This window comes from Dromiciops gliroides, chromosome 3, assembly GCF_019393635.1.
Source record: "Dromiciops gliroides isolate mDroGli1 chromosome 3, mDroGli1.pri, whole genome shotgun sequence".
Classification (NCBI taxonomy): domain Eukaryota; kingdom Metazoa; phylum Chordata; class Mammalia; order Microbiotheria; family Microbiotheriidae; genus Dromiciops; species Dromiciops gliroides.
The window spans coordinates 410,736,326-410,754,341 of record NC_057863.1 but is presented as its reverse complement, the minus strand read 5'-3'; the positions used below and the strand labels follow the sequence as shown (position 1 = coordinate 410,754,341).

Genomic DNA, 18,016 nt, shown 5'->3' with positions numbered 1-18,016 from the left:
GAATTGGCTGTGCAACTAAAAATACAAATAAAAGAACAATGAAAAATCCCCAATTAAATAATAAAATAAAAATCCTGAAAATCAAAGGAGAGATGAATAAAATTGAAAGCAAGAAAAAACAAAACCATTGAACTAATAAATAAAACCAGAAGCTGGTTTTATTGGGGGGCAGTAGGGAAGTAATAAATTATATAAATCACTGATTAAATTTTTTAAAAAGAAAACCTAATTACTGGAATTAAAAAAAGAAAAAAGGTGATTGCACTACCAATGAAGATAAAATTAAAGTAATTAGGAGTTATTTTGCCCAATTATATGCCAGTAAAACTGACAATCTAAGGGAGATGAATGAATATTTATGAAAATATAAATTTCCCAGATTAATGGAAGAGGAAATAGAATATTTAAATAACTCTTAGAAAAAGAAACGGAACAAGCCATAAATGAGCATCCTAAGAAAAATCCCCAGGACTAGATGTATTTACAAGTGAATTCTACCAAATGTTTAAGGAATAGTTAATCCAAATACTATATAAAAAGCATTTGAAAAAACAGGTAAAGAAGGAATTTTATCAAATTCCTTTTATTACACAAAATACAGTTTTGACACTTAAACCAGGGAGAGCAAAAACAGAAGAATTTATACCAATTTCCCCACTGAATACTGAAGCAGACATTTTAAATAAAAATAGGAATACAGTGTACCTGCTGGTAGAGTTGTGAACTCATGCAACTGTGTTGGAGAACAATTTGGAACAATGCCCAAAGGGCTATAAAACTGCATACCCTTTCACCCAGTAATGCCCCATCAAGGTCTGTATCCCAAAGAGATCAAAGAAAAGGGGAAAGGAACTTGTACATACAAAAGTATTTATAGTCGTTCTTTTTGTGGTGGCAAAGAATTGGAAATTGAGGATGCCCATCAGTTGGGGAATGGCTGAACAAGTAGTATATGACTGTGATGGAATACTATTGTGCTATAAGAAATGACGAGGGGGTGGTATTAGAAAAACCTAGGACAATTTATGTGAGCTGATGCAAAGTGAAGTGAGCAGAACCAGAACATGGTACACATTAATAGCAACATTGTAATGAATATCAAATGTGAAAGACTTAGCTACTCTGATCAATACAATGATTCAAGACAGTTCCAAAGGACCCATGATGAAAAATACTATCCATCTCCAGAGAGAGAACTGATGAACTCTGAATACAGATTGAAGCATACTTTTTTTTTTGAGGCTATTGGGGTTGTGACTTGCCCAGGGTCACACAGCTAGTAAGTGTTAAGTGTCTGAGGGCAGATTTGAACTCAGGTCCTCTTGGATCCAGGGCTGGTGCTCTATCCACTGTGCGACCTAGCTGCCCAAAGCATACTTAAAAAAAAAAAAACTTGCTTCATTTCTTTGTAATATGGCTAATATAGAAATATGTTTGCATGATTTCAAATGAATAATTGACACCAATATTGCTTGCTTTATCAATGGATGGGGGAAGGGCATAAAGGAGGGGAAAATTTTGGAATTCAAAAATTTTTTAAAATGAATTAAAAATAGTTCCCCTATATTTGTTGTTTTCTCTTATTAGAATGTAACTTAGAGACAAAGCCAAGATGGCAGAGTGATAGGAAGCAATGCAGTGGGATGGATTGACTCCTCAAACTTCTCCCAACAGATCTAGAAACACACCATATTAAATCCTTATGGGGAAACACAGAACAAGTCACAGTAAGTCCTTTGTTCAGCCTAGCTTGGCATAGGGAGACAGACATGGAAGTTTTCAGACCCTGAAATTTGTTTTGGAGCAGAACACTCCAGTGCCCATGGAAAGGCTATACAGCAGGGTAAGAAGAGGTCCCAGACCCATGTTGGGGCTTCACCAGACCCATAGTAGGACACTGCCAGGGGAACAGGCGTAAACTGGTAGCTGTATTGCCCCCTAACTAGTCACAAGTAACAAATCCTGAACAGTGTTGAGAAGGGGTTCGGCTCACTGATGTGGCATTCTCAGATAGCAAGGTCTTTGGCCATGTGTGGAGAAAGGAGGAAGTTCGGAAGCCAGCAGCAACAGTGTGGCTCAGATCCTGAACTCAGAGGAGGGTCCAGAATCTAGTTCGGCCTGCAGAGGAATAACCAAAGCAGGAATCTCAGACCAAAAGGGAGCCTATAATCCTGTCAGTCTGAATCAACAGTGCTTCCCAGCTGTCTGATAGGGGTGTCGTCCAGCAGCAGATTACTCTTCTTTTTTTTTTAATTTTAAATATATATATATATTTTATTATTGGGGTTTCTTTTCTTTTTTCTTTCTTTCTTTTTTTTTTTTGTGGGGCAATAAGGGTTAAGTGACTTGCCCAAGGTCACATAGCTAGTACATGCCAAGTGTCTGAGGCTGGATTTGAACTCAGGTCCTCCTGATAAAGCACCAGGGCTGGTGCCTTATCCACTATGCCACCTAGCTATCCTCTAGCAGCGGATGCTCTATCCACTGACCAGTGACTCTTTTTCTTTCCTAAGGAAATTGAATCAGCTAAGATCCATGCTTATGATTATTAAAGTTAATTAATTGGGGGCAGCTAGGTGGCACAGTGGATAGAACACCAGCCCTGGAGTCAGGAGTACCTGAGTTCAAAAGGATGCATATTTCTAAATATATAAAATATGCAGATTAAGAGAACAAGAAAGTGATTATTTAAGAAGAAGAACTGTTCATATCATTTTATCATTTACCTATTGGGAAATGACTATTAGTGTGTATGTATATGTGTGTGCATACATACACATACATACCTATAGTTTATAAATCTTGGGTATCAAGCCCTCATCAGATAAATTTGATAAAAATATTTTTTCCTATTTGACCACTGTCCTTATCCTGGATGCATTAATATAGTCTGTGGGTAGGTAGGTGGTTCAGTGGATAGATCACTAGCCCTGAAGTTGGGAAGACCTGAGTTCAAATTTGACCTCAGACACTTACTAGCTGTGTGACCCTGGACAAAGCCACTTAACCCTAATTGCCTTAAAACATCTAGGGCCATCTTTAGCCATCCTGATATCTTGCCACTGGACCCAGATGGCTATAGAGGAGAGACTGAGGTTGGTGACTTTGCACAGTCCTCCCTCATTTAATTCTAATTTAGTACAAGTCATGACATCACCTTCCTGATGTCATGGTTCTCTTTTAGAACGAAGGACAGAGGCAGCTAGGTGGCATAGTGGATAGAGCACCGGCCCTGAAGTCAGGAGTACCTGAGTTCAAATCCGGCCTCAGACACTTAACACTTACTAGCTGTGTGACCCTGGGCAAGTCACTTAACCCCAATTGCCTAACTAAAAAAAAAAAAAAAGAATGAAGGACAAACAACAACAATCTAATCTGTGCAGCAGCTTTTCAGTTTCAAGTTATCTCTTCTCCTGTAAACACAGTATCATGTTCCTTCTTTAATTTAATCTTTTTTTTTAAGGTGGTCCTGTTACCTTTTCCCCTTTATTTATTTGTTCCTTTTTCCTGCTTTTCACAGGTTATATATTTCTTTCCTCCTTCCCTCCCCGCCTCTCTTTCTTTTTCTCTCTCTCTCTCTTTTTTGTGGGGACAATGAGGGTTAAGTGACTTGCCCAAGGTCACACAGCTAGTAAGTCTCAAGTGTCTGAGGCTGGATTTGAATTCAGGTCCTCCTGAATCCAGAACTGGTGCTTTATCTACTTTGCTACCTAACTGTGCCTCCCTCATCACCTTTTTTTCCTCTTGTTTAGTCAAGTAGATTTCCCTTTCTTCTTCCTTTCAGCTAATCCTCTTCCTTAGATTTAAATTTCAGTTTTTATGTCTCTTTCTAAAAATGATTTCTCTCACTCTCTTCATTATTCATATTCTTTTATGTTTCCTCTAGACTCATTCTCTGATTCAAGATTATTATAATTATCTGATCTCTCACTTTTCTCTGTATTCTTCATGTTATCAAAGCTTCTAGGATATCCATTTTAGGATCTCCCCTCTAGGCACTCTCTGCCAATGTTCTGTAAGGCTTACGCCCTGTATTCACCTATTCAATTGTGCCTTATTTCCAGAAGAATGCCAATAATAATAATAATAATAATAATTAGTAGCAGCAATAATAACAAATAATAATAGCAGCAAATATTTATATAGTGCTTACTATGTTTCAGGCACTGTGCTAAGCTCTTTACAAATATTATCCTATTTGATCCTCACAATAATCCTTGGAAGATCCCATGAAGAAACTGAGGCAGGGGCAGCTAGATGGCACAGTGGATAGAGCACCGGCCCTGGAGTCAGGAGTACCTGAGTTCAAATCCGGCCTCAGACACTTAATACTTAACTAGCTGTGTGACCCTGGGCAATTCACTTAACCCCAATTGCCTCACTAAAAAAAAAAAAAAAAAAAAAGAAACTGAGGCAAACAGAAGTTAAGTGACTTTTCCAGGGCCACACAGCTAGTAAGCATCTGAGGCCACATTTGAACTCAGGTCCTCAGTTCTCTGGCCCAGTTCAGAGACTGCTTTCCCCAGCACTGGTGCTTAAGGGTTACCGTCCCCTGAAAAGCTTTTGTTCCTGAAGGGCTGTGGTCAAGCTAACTGTTGAGGTCCATTTCTGCAGGCTAGAGTTCAGATCTGTATAGAACTGGAGAAACAGGGAGGGGGGAAATGGTCCACAATGGTAGGTTTTTTTATGTAAGCCTGTGTTGTGTCTCTGGTTTGCTAGTACAGCTGCATGATTGGTGTGGGAGGTGGGAAAGAGTGGTATACACTTCAAATAACAACATCCACAACATTTCATTGCCGTTGGGTAATAAACAAATGTAGAATGAACTCAGAGTCAGTGAACATCAATTCCTGGGTTTGGTGGAATTTTTTTTTTTTTTATCCTAGTGTTGGATTCTTGGTGTACTGGACCATGGAAATAGCTGAAGCTGCTTTATGTTTGGCAGTTTCTGTTTTAGAGGTTGTGGGGATTAGAGAAGATGTCTAGTCTGCCATCTTGATGTTCACATGACCCAGAAGTCCCTCAAATTCTCTTGATGGAGCTAAAAAATTCTCTACACCCAGGTTGTAAGGGATGATTTCCTTTAGAGCTCATAAGATCATAGATTTGTAACTCAAATAGACTTAGGAGATCATTTCGTTTGTTTAACTCTTTCATTTTATAGATGATGGAACTGAAGCCCAGAGGATGAAGTGACTTTCACAAATTCATGCAAGTGAAGTGGCATACTTAGGATGTGCACCTAAGTATTCGAAAAACAATTCTGATATTCTTTTTTTAAATTTTTTGTGAGGCAATTGGGGTTAAGTGACTTGCCCAGGGTCACACAGCTAGTAAGTGTTAAGTGTCTGAAGCCGGATTTGAACTCAGGTACTCCTGACTCCAGGGCCGGTGCTCTAGCCACTGCGCCACCTAGCTGTCCCTCTGATATTCTTTCTACTGCATCTTGCTATGATTATGGTTTTCTCATCTCCCTGAACTCAAAAAATAACCCTCTATCTTCTCATCCAAATTTAAAGCCATATTATATGATGCCTTACAAAGGAGGTAGGAAGACTATATTCACCCCATTTTGCAGAGAGGAAAACTGAAGTTCTTAGAGTCCCTGGAACTTTATCCTGAAGATGATGTCTAATTTGCCTGGGGAAACTTCTCCCAAATATCCCAGATAGGGGGCAGCTGGGTGGTGCAGTGGATAAAGCACTGGCCCTGGATTCAGGAGGTCCTGAGTTCAAATCTGGCCTCAGACACTTGACACTTACTAGCTGTGTGACCTTGGGCAAGTCACTTAACCCTCATTGCCCCAAAAAAAGCCCACAAACAAATATCCCAGATAGGATAAAGTTTTTAACTCCACCTAGAAAAACTGAAGGATATAAAAAAGGCTAACCTTTTTTCTGCCATTTGGTCATTCTCCCTCCCCTCTCCTCTTGTGACCCAAAGTTGGAAACAGGGTCATTATAGCTATAACTTTTAGGTATTTTCTCCTGCCTAAAATCTTTCAGGCAGTTATCTGATCCCCAACTCCTTACTCCTAGCACACCATAATAAGGTATTCATGCTTGGCACTACTCTCCTGACAAGACTTTCTGTTAGTTTGGCTAGCTATTCTTCATGGATACTACAACAGGGTTAAAGGTTTTCTAAGGATTCCAAGAAATTTTAAACTGGGAACAAGAAGGATCAGGAATGACAGGGTTCTGTAGAAACCAGCTTGCTAGCAAATATCTTAACTTTTTAGACTTAGTTGGTGATACAACTCTGGCTGGAGGTCAAACCATTTGTGCTATATGTGTTGTAATGTATCCCATGTATCATTGGGATTTTTTTTTTTCATTTTAGTATCTTTCATTTTCTTATCTTTAATTATTAGAGTTCTCGTCATTATGCCTTAATATTGACTGTGTTTTTATTGCGAGAAAGTAAAACTGGTAATAGTTGTGAACACTGCTAATGGTGAAAAAATTGAGAACAAGGTATAATTATAACAATGACAGAGCAGCCAGTTTGAAGTCCTGTCACTGAAATATCCATCACAATCTTTTCAAATTTCCATGAAGATTTTCTCCCTGTTCTTACCAGTTCAGTGCTCTGATAACAGAAAGAGAGATCAGATCAAACTTGGGCACAGAACTAGATTCTGGCTGGGATATAACAAATTGTATTTATTTCCACCAAAGACAGTTTTAGACACTTTGTAAAAATGTGAGATATTTTTACATCCTCTCTATCTTACTGATATATACAACTACCTCCTAACTGTTAAATCTGTGGATTGCATCATTGAGACCTACTCCTTAGTATTTGTACGCAATGAGGATGAATCTGTTTCCTATCCCCCATGATAAAGTGAATTAAATTCATAAGCATTACTGTTGTTACTATGTACAGGTCAATATGTGTTCAGCCTTGTACTGGATGCTTTGGGGATATCTAAGAAATAGTTTCCTGATACTGAGGCACTTACAATTTAATTTGGTAGGTAAGACATAGATATATGGTGCAACCAGGGAACTATTAACCCCACCCCCCTATTTTTAGATGTATGAGAGTATACATAATAAAATGTGAACTTGTACTAAGTATTGGGGAGAATTAAATGGGATTCAATATGAATATGTCACTTGAATTTCCAGGAAAGTTATGATTTTGAAATGTGTCTTCATAATCTCAATTGAGAAAAAGACCCATTTCCCCCCTCTTGATGAATTATTTCCTAGTCATTATTCTCAAGTGCTAGTGATACCACCAATATAATAAATGAAACAACATACCAAATATTCCAATATATTGGACAAACTGTAAATAGCTATTTTTGATTATTGATATTTTTTGCATTCAGTCCAACATATTGAGGAAAATTTCTATTACAGATTTGTAGGAGCTCAGATACAAGAGGCACACAAGACATAGGTGGGTTTCCATTTGTATCACTAAAGGGAGTAACTAGATTGATGAGATCACAGACTGATAGCAAAAGCATGACAGATTCATGGCAGAAACGTATTTCTTAGACATTAAGAAATGTCTTAATTCAGTCATTGATAAATTATAATTATTATGAAGCAGAATTAATCTTTGTAGAGGAGGGGCAGCTAGGTGGCGCAGTGGATAGAGCACCGGCCCTGGAGTCAGGAGGACCTGAGTTCAAATCCGGCCTCAGACACTTAACACTTACTAGCTGTGTGACCCTGGGCAAGTCACTTAACCCCAATTGCCTCACTAAAAAAAAAAAAAAATCTTTGTAGAGGAATCTATAGCATTTCTTAGGTGGTATACACTTCAAATAACAACATCCACAACATTTCATTGCCGTTGGGTAATAAACAAATGAAAGGAACTGAATAAGATTATAAAGATAAACTTCCTCAAAGCTAATATTCTTAATGTGGACCATCCAGCTGCACATACAAAAGCGCCTTTGTTATTACATATATTAGCTCTCAGAACACCAGCCGTTTCCAAACAATGTGTCATCACAGAAGGAAGTCTGGGAAAATAAGCTCTTTTAGGAATCAGGGGAAACCTACACTCTTCAGTGTTGGACTATATTTGAAGCCCTGAAGTTGGCATAAAATGGATGACATTCCAAAATCTTAATCCTTAATTTTAACATTAATTATTGAGTAGTTTATAAATTAGTTGTTAAACCCAGAAAATTTAGTTAATGTTTAGCTAATGTAGTTCAATGTACAAATCTGTTCTGTTGTTGTGTGACTTCTTTTGAGCTTACCATCTTCAGGAGCATTCCTGTATTCTTTGTCATCCATAACTTCATAGTCAAAACCAAGCAGGTCAATGGGGATAGTATATTTCCTCGCATAGTTCTGCTGTGCTCCAGTTAAGAATGCTTGAGTGAAGAAAAAGCCGGACAGCCAGAAGACTGGGGGAGTTCCAGTCTCATACCAATACTACGGAAGCACAGTGGGAGAGATAAAGGCTTTATCACTGTAATTAAAGTCTCTCAACAGTTAAGAGTTCAACATCTGCTAATAAAAAATGGCCATAGCAACCTTTCTAATTATATTTTAGATAAATTATGCAATGAGTTATGAGGAGGAAGTGGTACCACTGCAAGGGTGGGGCTGGGGCAGGGTACAGAGAAAAGGAAAGGTGGAGACACAGCAGACAAACTTTTCTGCTTTTAATTTTGCCAAGGGATAAACAACCTGTGTTAGGGACACAATGCAATGTTGCCCTTTGTGAGAATAGCTTCAAAATGCACATTATCTACAAAGATTAAAAATCCTAAATGTTCCATCTGTCAGGCTTTTTTCTGGAAATAGATTTTTGTCCAGAACCATTAATATTTTTATACTTTGTGCCTCCCTTAAAAAGTCCAAGAATCATATTGCACAGTGAATGCAAGTATAACTATCTGTCTGCAAACTCAATTCTTATACTTTACCCTGAAATCTAAAGATATCATTGTCACTGAAAGTCCATGTAGAGAGCAATCAACAATATACCATGTTACCTTATTACTATGGTAAACAGTCTACCATATTATTGACATTTTAAAAAGAGAGGAAAGTATAAAGTCTAATAGGAAAGAAGTATCTTCCTATTTTTCTCTCCCTAATCTACCAAAATTGGATAGTCTAAAATTTCTGATGATTTGGGATCTCTCATTGTATCACAATGCAGTTCTATGTAATCTACAACACAGGAGCTGGGCAAGATAGCCACCAAATGGCATACCCATATAAATGTGTGAGGTCTTTGTTTCTTACTACAGAAAGTCTGAGGCCTTCACAAAAAATGGAATACAACTTTGTTTTTCTTTTCTAAGCACAATGTCTGGGTGATAAGCTGTGTATTAAACTAATTACTGAGTTCATATCTTTTGTGAACTGTTGATACTAAGTACATTCTAGGGAACCAAATTTCAAAATTGCAAATTATTTTCCATGTTCTTTCCTTCCCCAGCTGTTTTTGCAGTAAATATAAAGCCTAGAGCCAAGGCAGGAGGGCTGTGGGAAGAAAGGGCAGAAATATTCCTTAGTATTGACCCCAGATATATATTTAAGAAAAGTCTATCCTTTTTTTTTTTTTTTTTTCTGACAAGATGTATCTGGAAAGTATAACAGTTAATACTGTAGTAATGATCACTACTCTAAGAACAATAGCAGTGGAATCCAACTTGTTTAGCCAATATGATTGGACATTTAGATCATTACCATCACAAAATCAATGAAATGAGTCATTCTTATGACTTTGTAGACTACAACACAGGAAAAATAAATCAGATTACTATTGAGTAGCTGGTCAAACTAATTAAAATGCTCTGTGTGTATGTACATCAGGGATCTGAGTTCATACTTAATACTCAGTGGGAAAGCCAATTTAATTAAAGGTGTTTTTTTTTCTTTATATATGACTGACTTGAATGCCCTTAGTGAAGCTGACTTCACTAAAAATGAACATCTGCAACTTGGAGAAGCCTCCAGAGTCATCCTCAAAAATCAGTTATATGGAATTATAGGCTGATGAATTAGTGAAATAACTACACAAAATTACGTCTGAGAATGACTGGCAAGCTGGCTCCAACTGGCACAGTAATACAAAACACGATACTATTCAAATGGAATAAAACAACAAAAAAGAATCTTGACTGTATAAAAACTATCAGACTGGTTAGTGCTTACCTCTAAGAATTTTAACCTGGCAAGGAAATCATTCACATAGCTGCCAAGTGGTTTGAGGCTTGGATAGGATTTTCCCATCCACATTCCTGGAATTTTGCCTATCAGAATGCTTTTTGCAACTTCCTCCAGATCTGAAGACATCACAACAAGTCCCTAAAACAAATTTGACATTTGGTTAAAAAAAGAAAAAAGTAAGAAAACCAACCACACACACATCAAGGGCAATCAGCTCTTACTCTCTTTCTTATCATCTTAAATGTAGTTGGCTACCTTTGCTATATTTATTTATTTATTTTTGGGTGAGGCAATTGGGGTTAACTGACTTGCCCAGGGTCACACAACTAGTGTCAAGTGTCTGAGTCTGGATTTGAACTCAGGTCCTCCTGAATCCAAGGCCAGTGCTTTATCCATTGCACCACCTAGCTGCCCCTACATTTGCGTTTTTTATCCCAAACCTCCTGTATTCTTACATGTTTCTCTACCTTACTTCTCCCTCAACCCATTCTTCATCCTCACCGAGACTTTCAGGCTCTCCCTTACCATCTTACTCTGTTCTCTCAATCTACTACTCCTGCTCTGACTTTATTTTTCCTCTCCTCATAGTTTTGATACTACCAGTTGCCTAGTTCAACTACATACAGTATTCTCTATTCTGGAATCTTTTTTCCCAGGATCAAACTGCCCCTCATGCACTGTCAATTCTCAATCTTGAGTCATGGCCATTATCCACTTTCCCCATAACTATTTCTGTGCTTCTGAATGCTACAACCATGCCAACTGGGTCCACTACAAATTCATGTTCTCCCACCTTACCTGGGTCCTAACTGCTTCCTATTTCAAATGAATTCTAATGCAATAAGAATTTATTAATTAACTACTATCTGCCAGACACTATGCAAGGGCCTAGGTATGCAAAGAAAAAAAATAAGTCCTTTCCTTTAAAGGGTTTACGTTCTTCTTGGGGAAGGGTAACATGTACATTCACACACAAGAAATAAACAAACAAACAAAAAATAAATGGAAGTGTTTTAGCATGGAGTAGACCTTAATAACAGCTGGAGGGAAGGGGGTTGAAATCAGAAGGTACTTCAGTTGAACCTTGATGGATTCTGAGTGGTAAAGGTGAGGAAGGAGAGCATTTTAAGACTGGGGGTGGGTTTCAGGTAGGACATGGGAATAGTCTTTGCAAAAGCACAGAAAACAGCAAATAGGCCAGTTTGGCTCGAATATAGAGAATAAGGGGAAATAATTAGAACGGACAAGTTGGAGCCAGATTGTGAAGGGCTTTAAATGCCAAACAGAGTAATCTGTACTTTATCCTAGAAGCAACAAGAAACAATTGAAGCTTCTTGAGCAGAAAAGCGACATGATCTGACCTGTGCTTTAAGAATATCACTTTGGCAGCTGTGTGGAGGATGAGAGGGAGAGGGGAGAGAATGGATGAAGGATGATCAGTTAGGAAACTATTGCAACAGTCTAGGTGAGAAATAAGAGGGGCATAAAGTAGGGTGGTGGTGGAATGAGTAGGGAATAGAGATGGATGGGAGAGGAAAGATTGAATTTGGGTGACTGAAAGAATGATGAACAGAAACAGGAAACTAGGAGGAGGGGTGGATTTAGGGGAAAGGAAAATGAGCTCAGTTTTCGATGCTCGTTGGACCTTGAGGAAGAGATATTCGACAAGCAGGCGGAGATGTGAGACTGGAACTCAGACTAGAGCTTCTCTCCCATTCTATTGCCACTGTTCCAAAACCTCAATTAAAGTCTCTACACTTTTGTTATCTAGCCTTTCTGTCCCCCCTCCAAACCCCAACATAACTTCATCTTCTACTATACTAAGAAAATCAAGGCCACCCACCTTGAGCTTTTTTCTCTCCTTTTTATAGAGCTGCTTAAATCATGACAACCATGACTCATTTCTGTGACTGGTTTGTACCTTTTAAAAACTAGTTTATTAGTTTACTTAAATAATCACTTTCTTGTTCTCTTAATCTGCATATTTTATATATTTAGAAATATGCATCCTTTTTAAATAAATTATCTGTTTTGCTATCATATAATTGGGAAAAATATATTCTGAGTTCCTTTGTTTCATCTTCAATTGTTGCAAATCCTCTTTTTAATTTTTGATACCAACAATTGGGTTTTCCCTCTCTCTTTTTGAAAAAAAAAATAGACTAGATGTTTATTTTTATTAAGGTTGGGGGTTTTTTTGGTTGTTGTTTCTTTGGATGTTTTGTTAAAACCATCTCCTGGTTTTATATGTAAATTTAGGGATCCCCCCCCCTTCATTGTTGTTAATCTCTCTTCCCTGTGTTTCAGAATTTCTGATTTGGTGTTGGGATTTTTAGATTGCATGTATCTGTTCTTTTTCTCTTTTGTTGATCAGAGTAGCTAGAATATAATTTCCCCTAAGATCTGTTTTAGTAGCATCCCGTAGACGATGCTTGCTATTCACTTCTACCTATTGGCATCTCATTTGAAGCTCAACTCAAATGTCACATCCTAGAATAAGCCTTTTCTGATTCCTTTCATTATTGTACCAACCCATGACCCATACTGAAATTTTTTTGTATTCATTTTTGTTTTGCATGTATCTTGTATTTATCTGTTTCTATGTTTTAACCTTCCCACCAAGAAAGAATGTAAGCATCTCAAGGGAAAGAATTATTTTGTTTTTCTTGATATTCCTAGATCCTCAGCTGAAAATTATTGTAATTTTCTTTGATGAAATTATCTATAATTTCTATGATTTGTTCTTTGACCCACCAATGTTTTTGAATTAGTCGCCCTTCAATTAATTTTAATTCTTTTTTCAAAGAATTGGATATCCATTATATTGTATCAGAGACAAAAAATAATACCCCCTAATAAATATTTTTGGATATATAGGTCTTGTGTTTTCTCCTTTTCCCCTAACCTAGCAAGGATGCTTAGTTCCTACATAATCACTCATATAGAGAGTCCTTTGTTGCTTAAATATAAGAATTGAAATGGGTAGTAGAAACTCATCAAGCCTTATTTTTTTTAAAGGGAGAAGATTTTTTATTTAATTAATTGCTGTAACATTGTCCTTTAGGTGGCTGAGGAAGCTTCATATTTTCTTTAGGCATCATTAGACGTTGAAGTTCTTGCAGAATCACTTTGATGCTACACAAATTCTGCCATTTTGCTAGCACGGATATGGCTCTTGGTTCCACCACTCCATTAGAACTATTTACTCCATTCATATTAATTTTTGTTACAAATCTTACAAATGGGGGGGGTGGTTTTGGCCAAAGCGGGGGTGGTTTTGGCTATTTAGGTCCACACTCTATTTTAAGACTGTATATTCAGTTTTCATAAATTGTCCGAGCCCGTGGTCGCCACCATCTTGCATCGCTGCCACTAGGACAAGCCTGCTTATTTTTAAAGTCCTCAAATTCATACAAAGAGCCTTCATGTAAACTGCTGCAGTGAGTGGCCCTCATTCCCTCCTCTTTGCTCCTCAAAAACTCTATACATCTTCACCATTTCCTTCTTTGCTATAGTCTCCAAGTAAAAGGTGGCTTGTCAATGTAACCCCTCTGTTTCCTTCATCCCATTGCCTCTAATTTTTTTTTTTCTGAGAGTTTGTTCCAGCGATTATTCCCTCCTACTGTCTCATTTAAGTGTCTGAGGCCGGATTTGAACTCAGGTACTCCTGACTCCACTGCTCTATCCACTGCGCCACCTAGCTGCCCCTCCCCCTTCACTTTCAATCGGTAGTCAAGTTTTATGGAGTCTATCATCCACAACACACCTGCATATATCTTTTTCTCCATTTGTATTTCCATTGTCATAGTCCAAGTTTTTACCAGATTTCACTGGAACTACTAGAAAAGCCTCATGCCAGGTCTCCTCAATTCCAGTCTGTCATCTCTTTAACATATTTTCCACACTGCTGCCAAAAGAATTTAACTGAGGCTCACATCTGATCATGTCACTCCATTGCTCAAAAGCCTTCAAAGACTCCCAACTACCTATATAAACTCCTCTGCCTACAGTTTTAGGCCCTCCACAATCTGGTTCCAACCTATATCTTCAGCCATATTTCATATTACTCCCATCTGCCATTAAATATTCCAGCTAAACAAAACTGTTGTTGTTCAGTCATTCAGTCATGTCTGACTCTTTAACTGCATGTGGACTACAGCACACTAGGCTCTTCTATTTTCCACTATCTCTCAAAATCTGAAGTTATGTTTATTGTTTCCATGACATTATTTATCAATCTCCTTTTCCTTTTGCCTTCAATCCTTCTCAACATCAGGGTCTTTTACAATGAGTTCCATCTTCTCATTCCATGGCCAAAGTACTTAAGCCTCAGCTTCACTATTTGAGCTTTCAGTGAATAGCCTGAATTAACTGCTTTATTTGAAAGCATAAATCCTTACTCTCCAACGGACTCTCCAAAGTCTTCTCCAGCACCACAATTTGAAAGTACCCACTCTGTGGCACTCAGCTTTCCTTATAGCCCAACTCTCACGACCGTACACTGCTAGTAGAAAAACCATAGCTTTAACTATATGGACTTTTGCCAGGAAGGTGATGTCTCTGTTTTTTAGTAAGCTGTCCAGATTTGCCATAGCTTTCCTTCCAAGGAGCAAGTATCTTTTAATTCCATGGCTGTAATTCCTGTCTGCATTGTTTGGAAGCCCAAGAATATAAAATCTCATACTGCTTCCTTTTTTTCTCCCCTCATTTTGCCAGGAAGTAGTGGCCAAGATGGATGCATCTAACTCAGGTGATCCATATATATATATGTGTGTGTGTGTGTGTGTGTGTGTGTATATATATATGTGTGTGTGTGTGTGTATATATGTATATATATGTATATACACACACATATATGTATATATACATATCTATACACATATACAATACATACATATACATATATACATACATATATACTACTGTGGGCAATTATCCCTCAAAATAAATGGAGTAGCCCTTATAGTCAATAAAAGGGTGAGCAAATGAACACAGGGGACATAATCCCAAAAAGAACAGAATGATGCATTCAAATACAAGGCAAAAACCAGTTCTCCATTGAGATTCAAAACAAACTTCCTAACTTAAAGATGAGAGAGCCATGGTGAGGCAACAGTTCCTATGGAAAGATCTAAGAGTTTCGGTAAATGGCAAATTCAATATGAGTCACCAAGATGGACACGGCAGCCCAAAAAGGCAATGCTCTCCTAGGCTGCATTAGAGACGCACGATGCCAGAACAAAGGACCCAATCATTCCTTTATATTCTGCAGGTTCATGGTTCATTGCTTGACCATTACAGTGGGCAGAAATTCTCAATGAGAAAGTAGTGGGCTTGAGCAGCAAAACCAGGAACCGAGTCCACCCTAAAACAGTGCGCCATTGCAGGGAGGAATGTTAATCTTCAAGAGATGATGAAAAGCCACTGCTAATGCTTTCTAAGGGCCCTCCTAACTTTAAAGGTCTATTATTTCTACCAACTGAGTAAAAGCAAGCATGTTCCAACTGCTTTCTTACTTGATATGATTGAGTAGTTCATATGAATTAAACCATTGTGTACAGTTTGACAAATGTGCTATTATTCTGCTGTCTTTTACTGACAAAGAAAATGAGCCTTCTAGGAGATTAAGTGATTTATTTAAGGTCATATAATGTTAGTGTTGGGGACAGTTTAGAAATAAAATATCTAGTCTAATTTTATCAGATTATGCATCAGTAGTCAAAAGAAGAAAAAAAAAGATGTTGTAATGTATCAAAATGGAAAAGTAAGTTAGGAAACAATGGTGGGTTGGAAAAAAAAATAGAACAATTCATTTAACTCTGCCTTTCCTGGTTTGCTGCCAAGTATCTGTCTTCCCCCAGATATGCTCATTTGGAACTTCCAGGAATGTCTCACTAAGTTTCTGGACTACATTACCTTGAATAATTTACTTTGCCTGCCTTTTCTTTGATTTCCTCTAAGACTGAATTTTAGGTTTGGAGATGTGAAGGAAGTCATCATACAAAAAAGCCTTATTTTTTGTACATGAGTCATATGGGATAGCTTATAATCTAATGTCCATCATTGTAGTTCAATACATCACTGAGATCTCTTGAAGAATATAAAGGAAATCATGGTAGGGGAAATAACCAAAGCAACATTACTCTCGCTTTTAAAGTACAAATGGATTGGAGGCCTGGGAGGAAAGGGGAAAGGATAAAGAAGGGAAACAAGTTTATTCAGGCTATCATGGATAATAAGAATGTGAAAGGATTTAAAAGAGCAGAATTAAATGAAGTGTTTTTGTGGGAAGACAGTCCCAGAGCAACATTCCTCTGTTGAATGGGGGAAGGTGGAAGAGTTGACTTTTTGCAAAATGTATACGGCTTATATAGTCAGCTCTCTTGAGAGCATAGATGTAGAACACCAGTAACTGCCTGGACATTTCCCACTGGGTATCCCAAAGCCATCTCAAATATCACCATTTAAAACAGCCCTTACTATTATTTGTCTAAAACTCACCCAGCTTCCTAACTTCCCTATTTTTGTTAAGGGAACTACCATTCTTCCTTTCACACTCAAAGTCTACCATCCCAAAGTTACTCTCAGCAAGTCACTCTCCCTCACATCCCATAGGCAGTCAATTGATAAGTCTGGTAGATTTTACATCTGTTAACATCTTACTCATCATCCTCCCTATTTTTTCCATTTTTCTGGCTAGCATGCTAGTCTTTCCACATAGGGCCTTGACCACCTCTTACACAGATTATTCCAAAAGCTTCCTAATTAGACTATTGGCCTGTAGTCTCTCCCTTCTCCAAATCATCCCTTACAGAGCTGCCAGAACAATATTCCTAAAGCACAGACCCAACCATGTTTTCCTTGCCCCTCAATAAAAAAGCTGCAGTGACTCCCTAATTGCTGATAAAATACAAACTCTCCGTTGGGCATTTAAAGCCCTTTGTAATCTGTATCCAGCCTGCCTTTCCTGGCTTAATGCCCACATTTCTCCCCATGCATTCTGCTCCAGTGAAACTGGTCTGGTTTCTGTTGCTGGGAAAGAACACTCCATTTCTCACCTCCCAGACTTGGCACATGATGAGAATGATGAGAATGGCCTCTTTCCTCATCTCAGCCTTAGAGAATCTCTTAATTTCCTTTAAAATTCAGTTCCTACAAGAAGAGATAGTTTCTGACCCTCTTAGTCGCAAGAGATCCTGGCTGACTTTGGATATATTTTGTATTTGGTTCCATGTGCACATCTTGTTTTCCTCAGAGAATATAAGTAAGCTCTCTCATCACTGAAGACAGGGACTGCTTCAGTCTTGACTTTGCACCTTTTGACCTTAGCACAGTGGCTGGTACATTACTAGGAGATTAATAGATGTTTGTTGATTGAGGTGGCAAAGTTAAACAGAACTTGGTAGGGCATGTTGTGGAGAGAGAGCTGGGCCTGGTGTCAGGAAGACCTGAATTTGTATCATGTCTCAGAACCTACTAGATGTGCAATCCGGGGCAATTCACTTAATCCCTTTCATATCAAATTCTTCATCTATAAAATGAGTATAGTCACTACCTCACTGGGTCAATGTGAAGTTCCGATAAGATATCTATGTTAAAGTGCTTTATAAGCCTTAAAGGGTTACATAAATGTTAGCTAATTATTTTTCTTGTTGCTATTCAAGGAATATAAATCACCTAAGCTCTTTTCCCTTTTAATTCTAGATAGTGACAATTTCTTTAAATTTTAGTTTTATTACGTCACATATGTTTTTATTACCTTAAATATATATATTTCAATTATGAAGTATTTATTTTCTTTCCTTCCCACCTCTCACATACAACTGAGAAAAGAAAAAAAACAAAGCAAAATC

At 37.9% G+C, this 18,016-nt stretch overlaps 1 protein-coding gene and 1 pseudogene across 1 annotated transcript in view; both read right to left on the bottom strand.

Annotated features, from left to right (window-relative positions):
- The window catches only part of DNAH7 (dynein axonemal heavy chain 7), a 304,763-nt gene that overhangs the window by 11,279 nt on the left and 275,468 nt on the right, over positions 1 to 18,016 (bottom strand). The window contains exons 61-62 of the mRNA XM_043992176.1: positions 10,149 to 10,301; positions 8,234 to 8,411 (exon numbers count right to left, since the gene is read on the bottom strand). Coding sequence (XP_043848111.1) covers positions 8,234 to 8,411; positions 10,149 to 10,301 — 331 coding nt within the window. The remainder of the gene's footprint in view (positions 1 to 8,233; positions 8,412 to 10,148; positions 10,302 to 18,016) is intronic.
- On the bottom strand, positions 13,202 to 13,618 carry LOC122746140 (annotated as a pseudogene).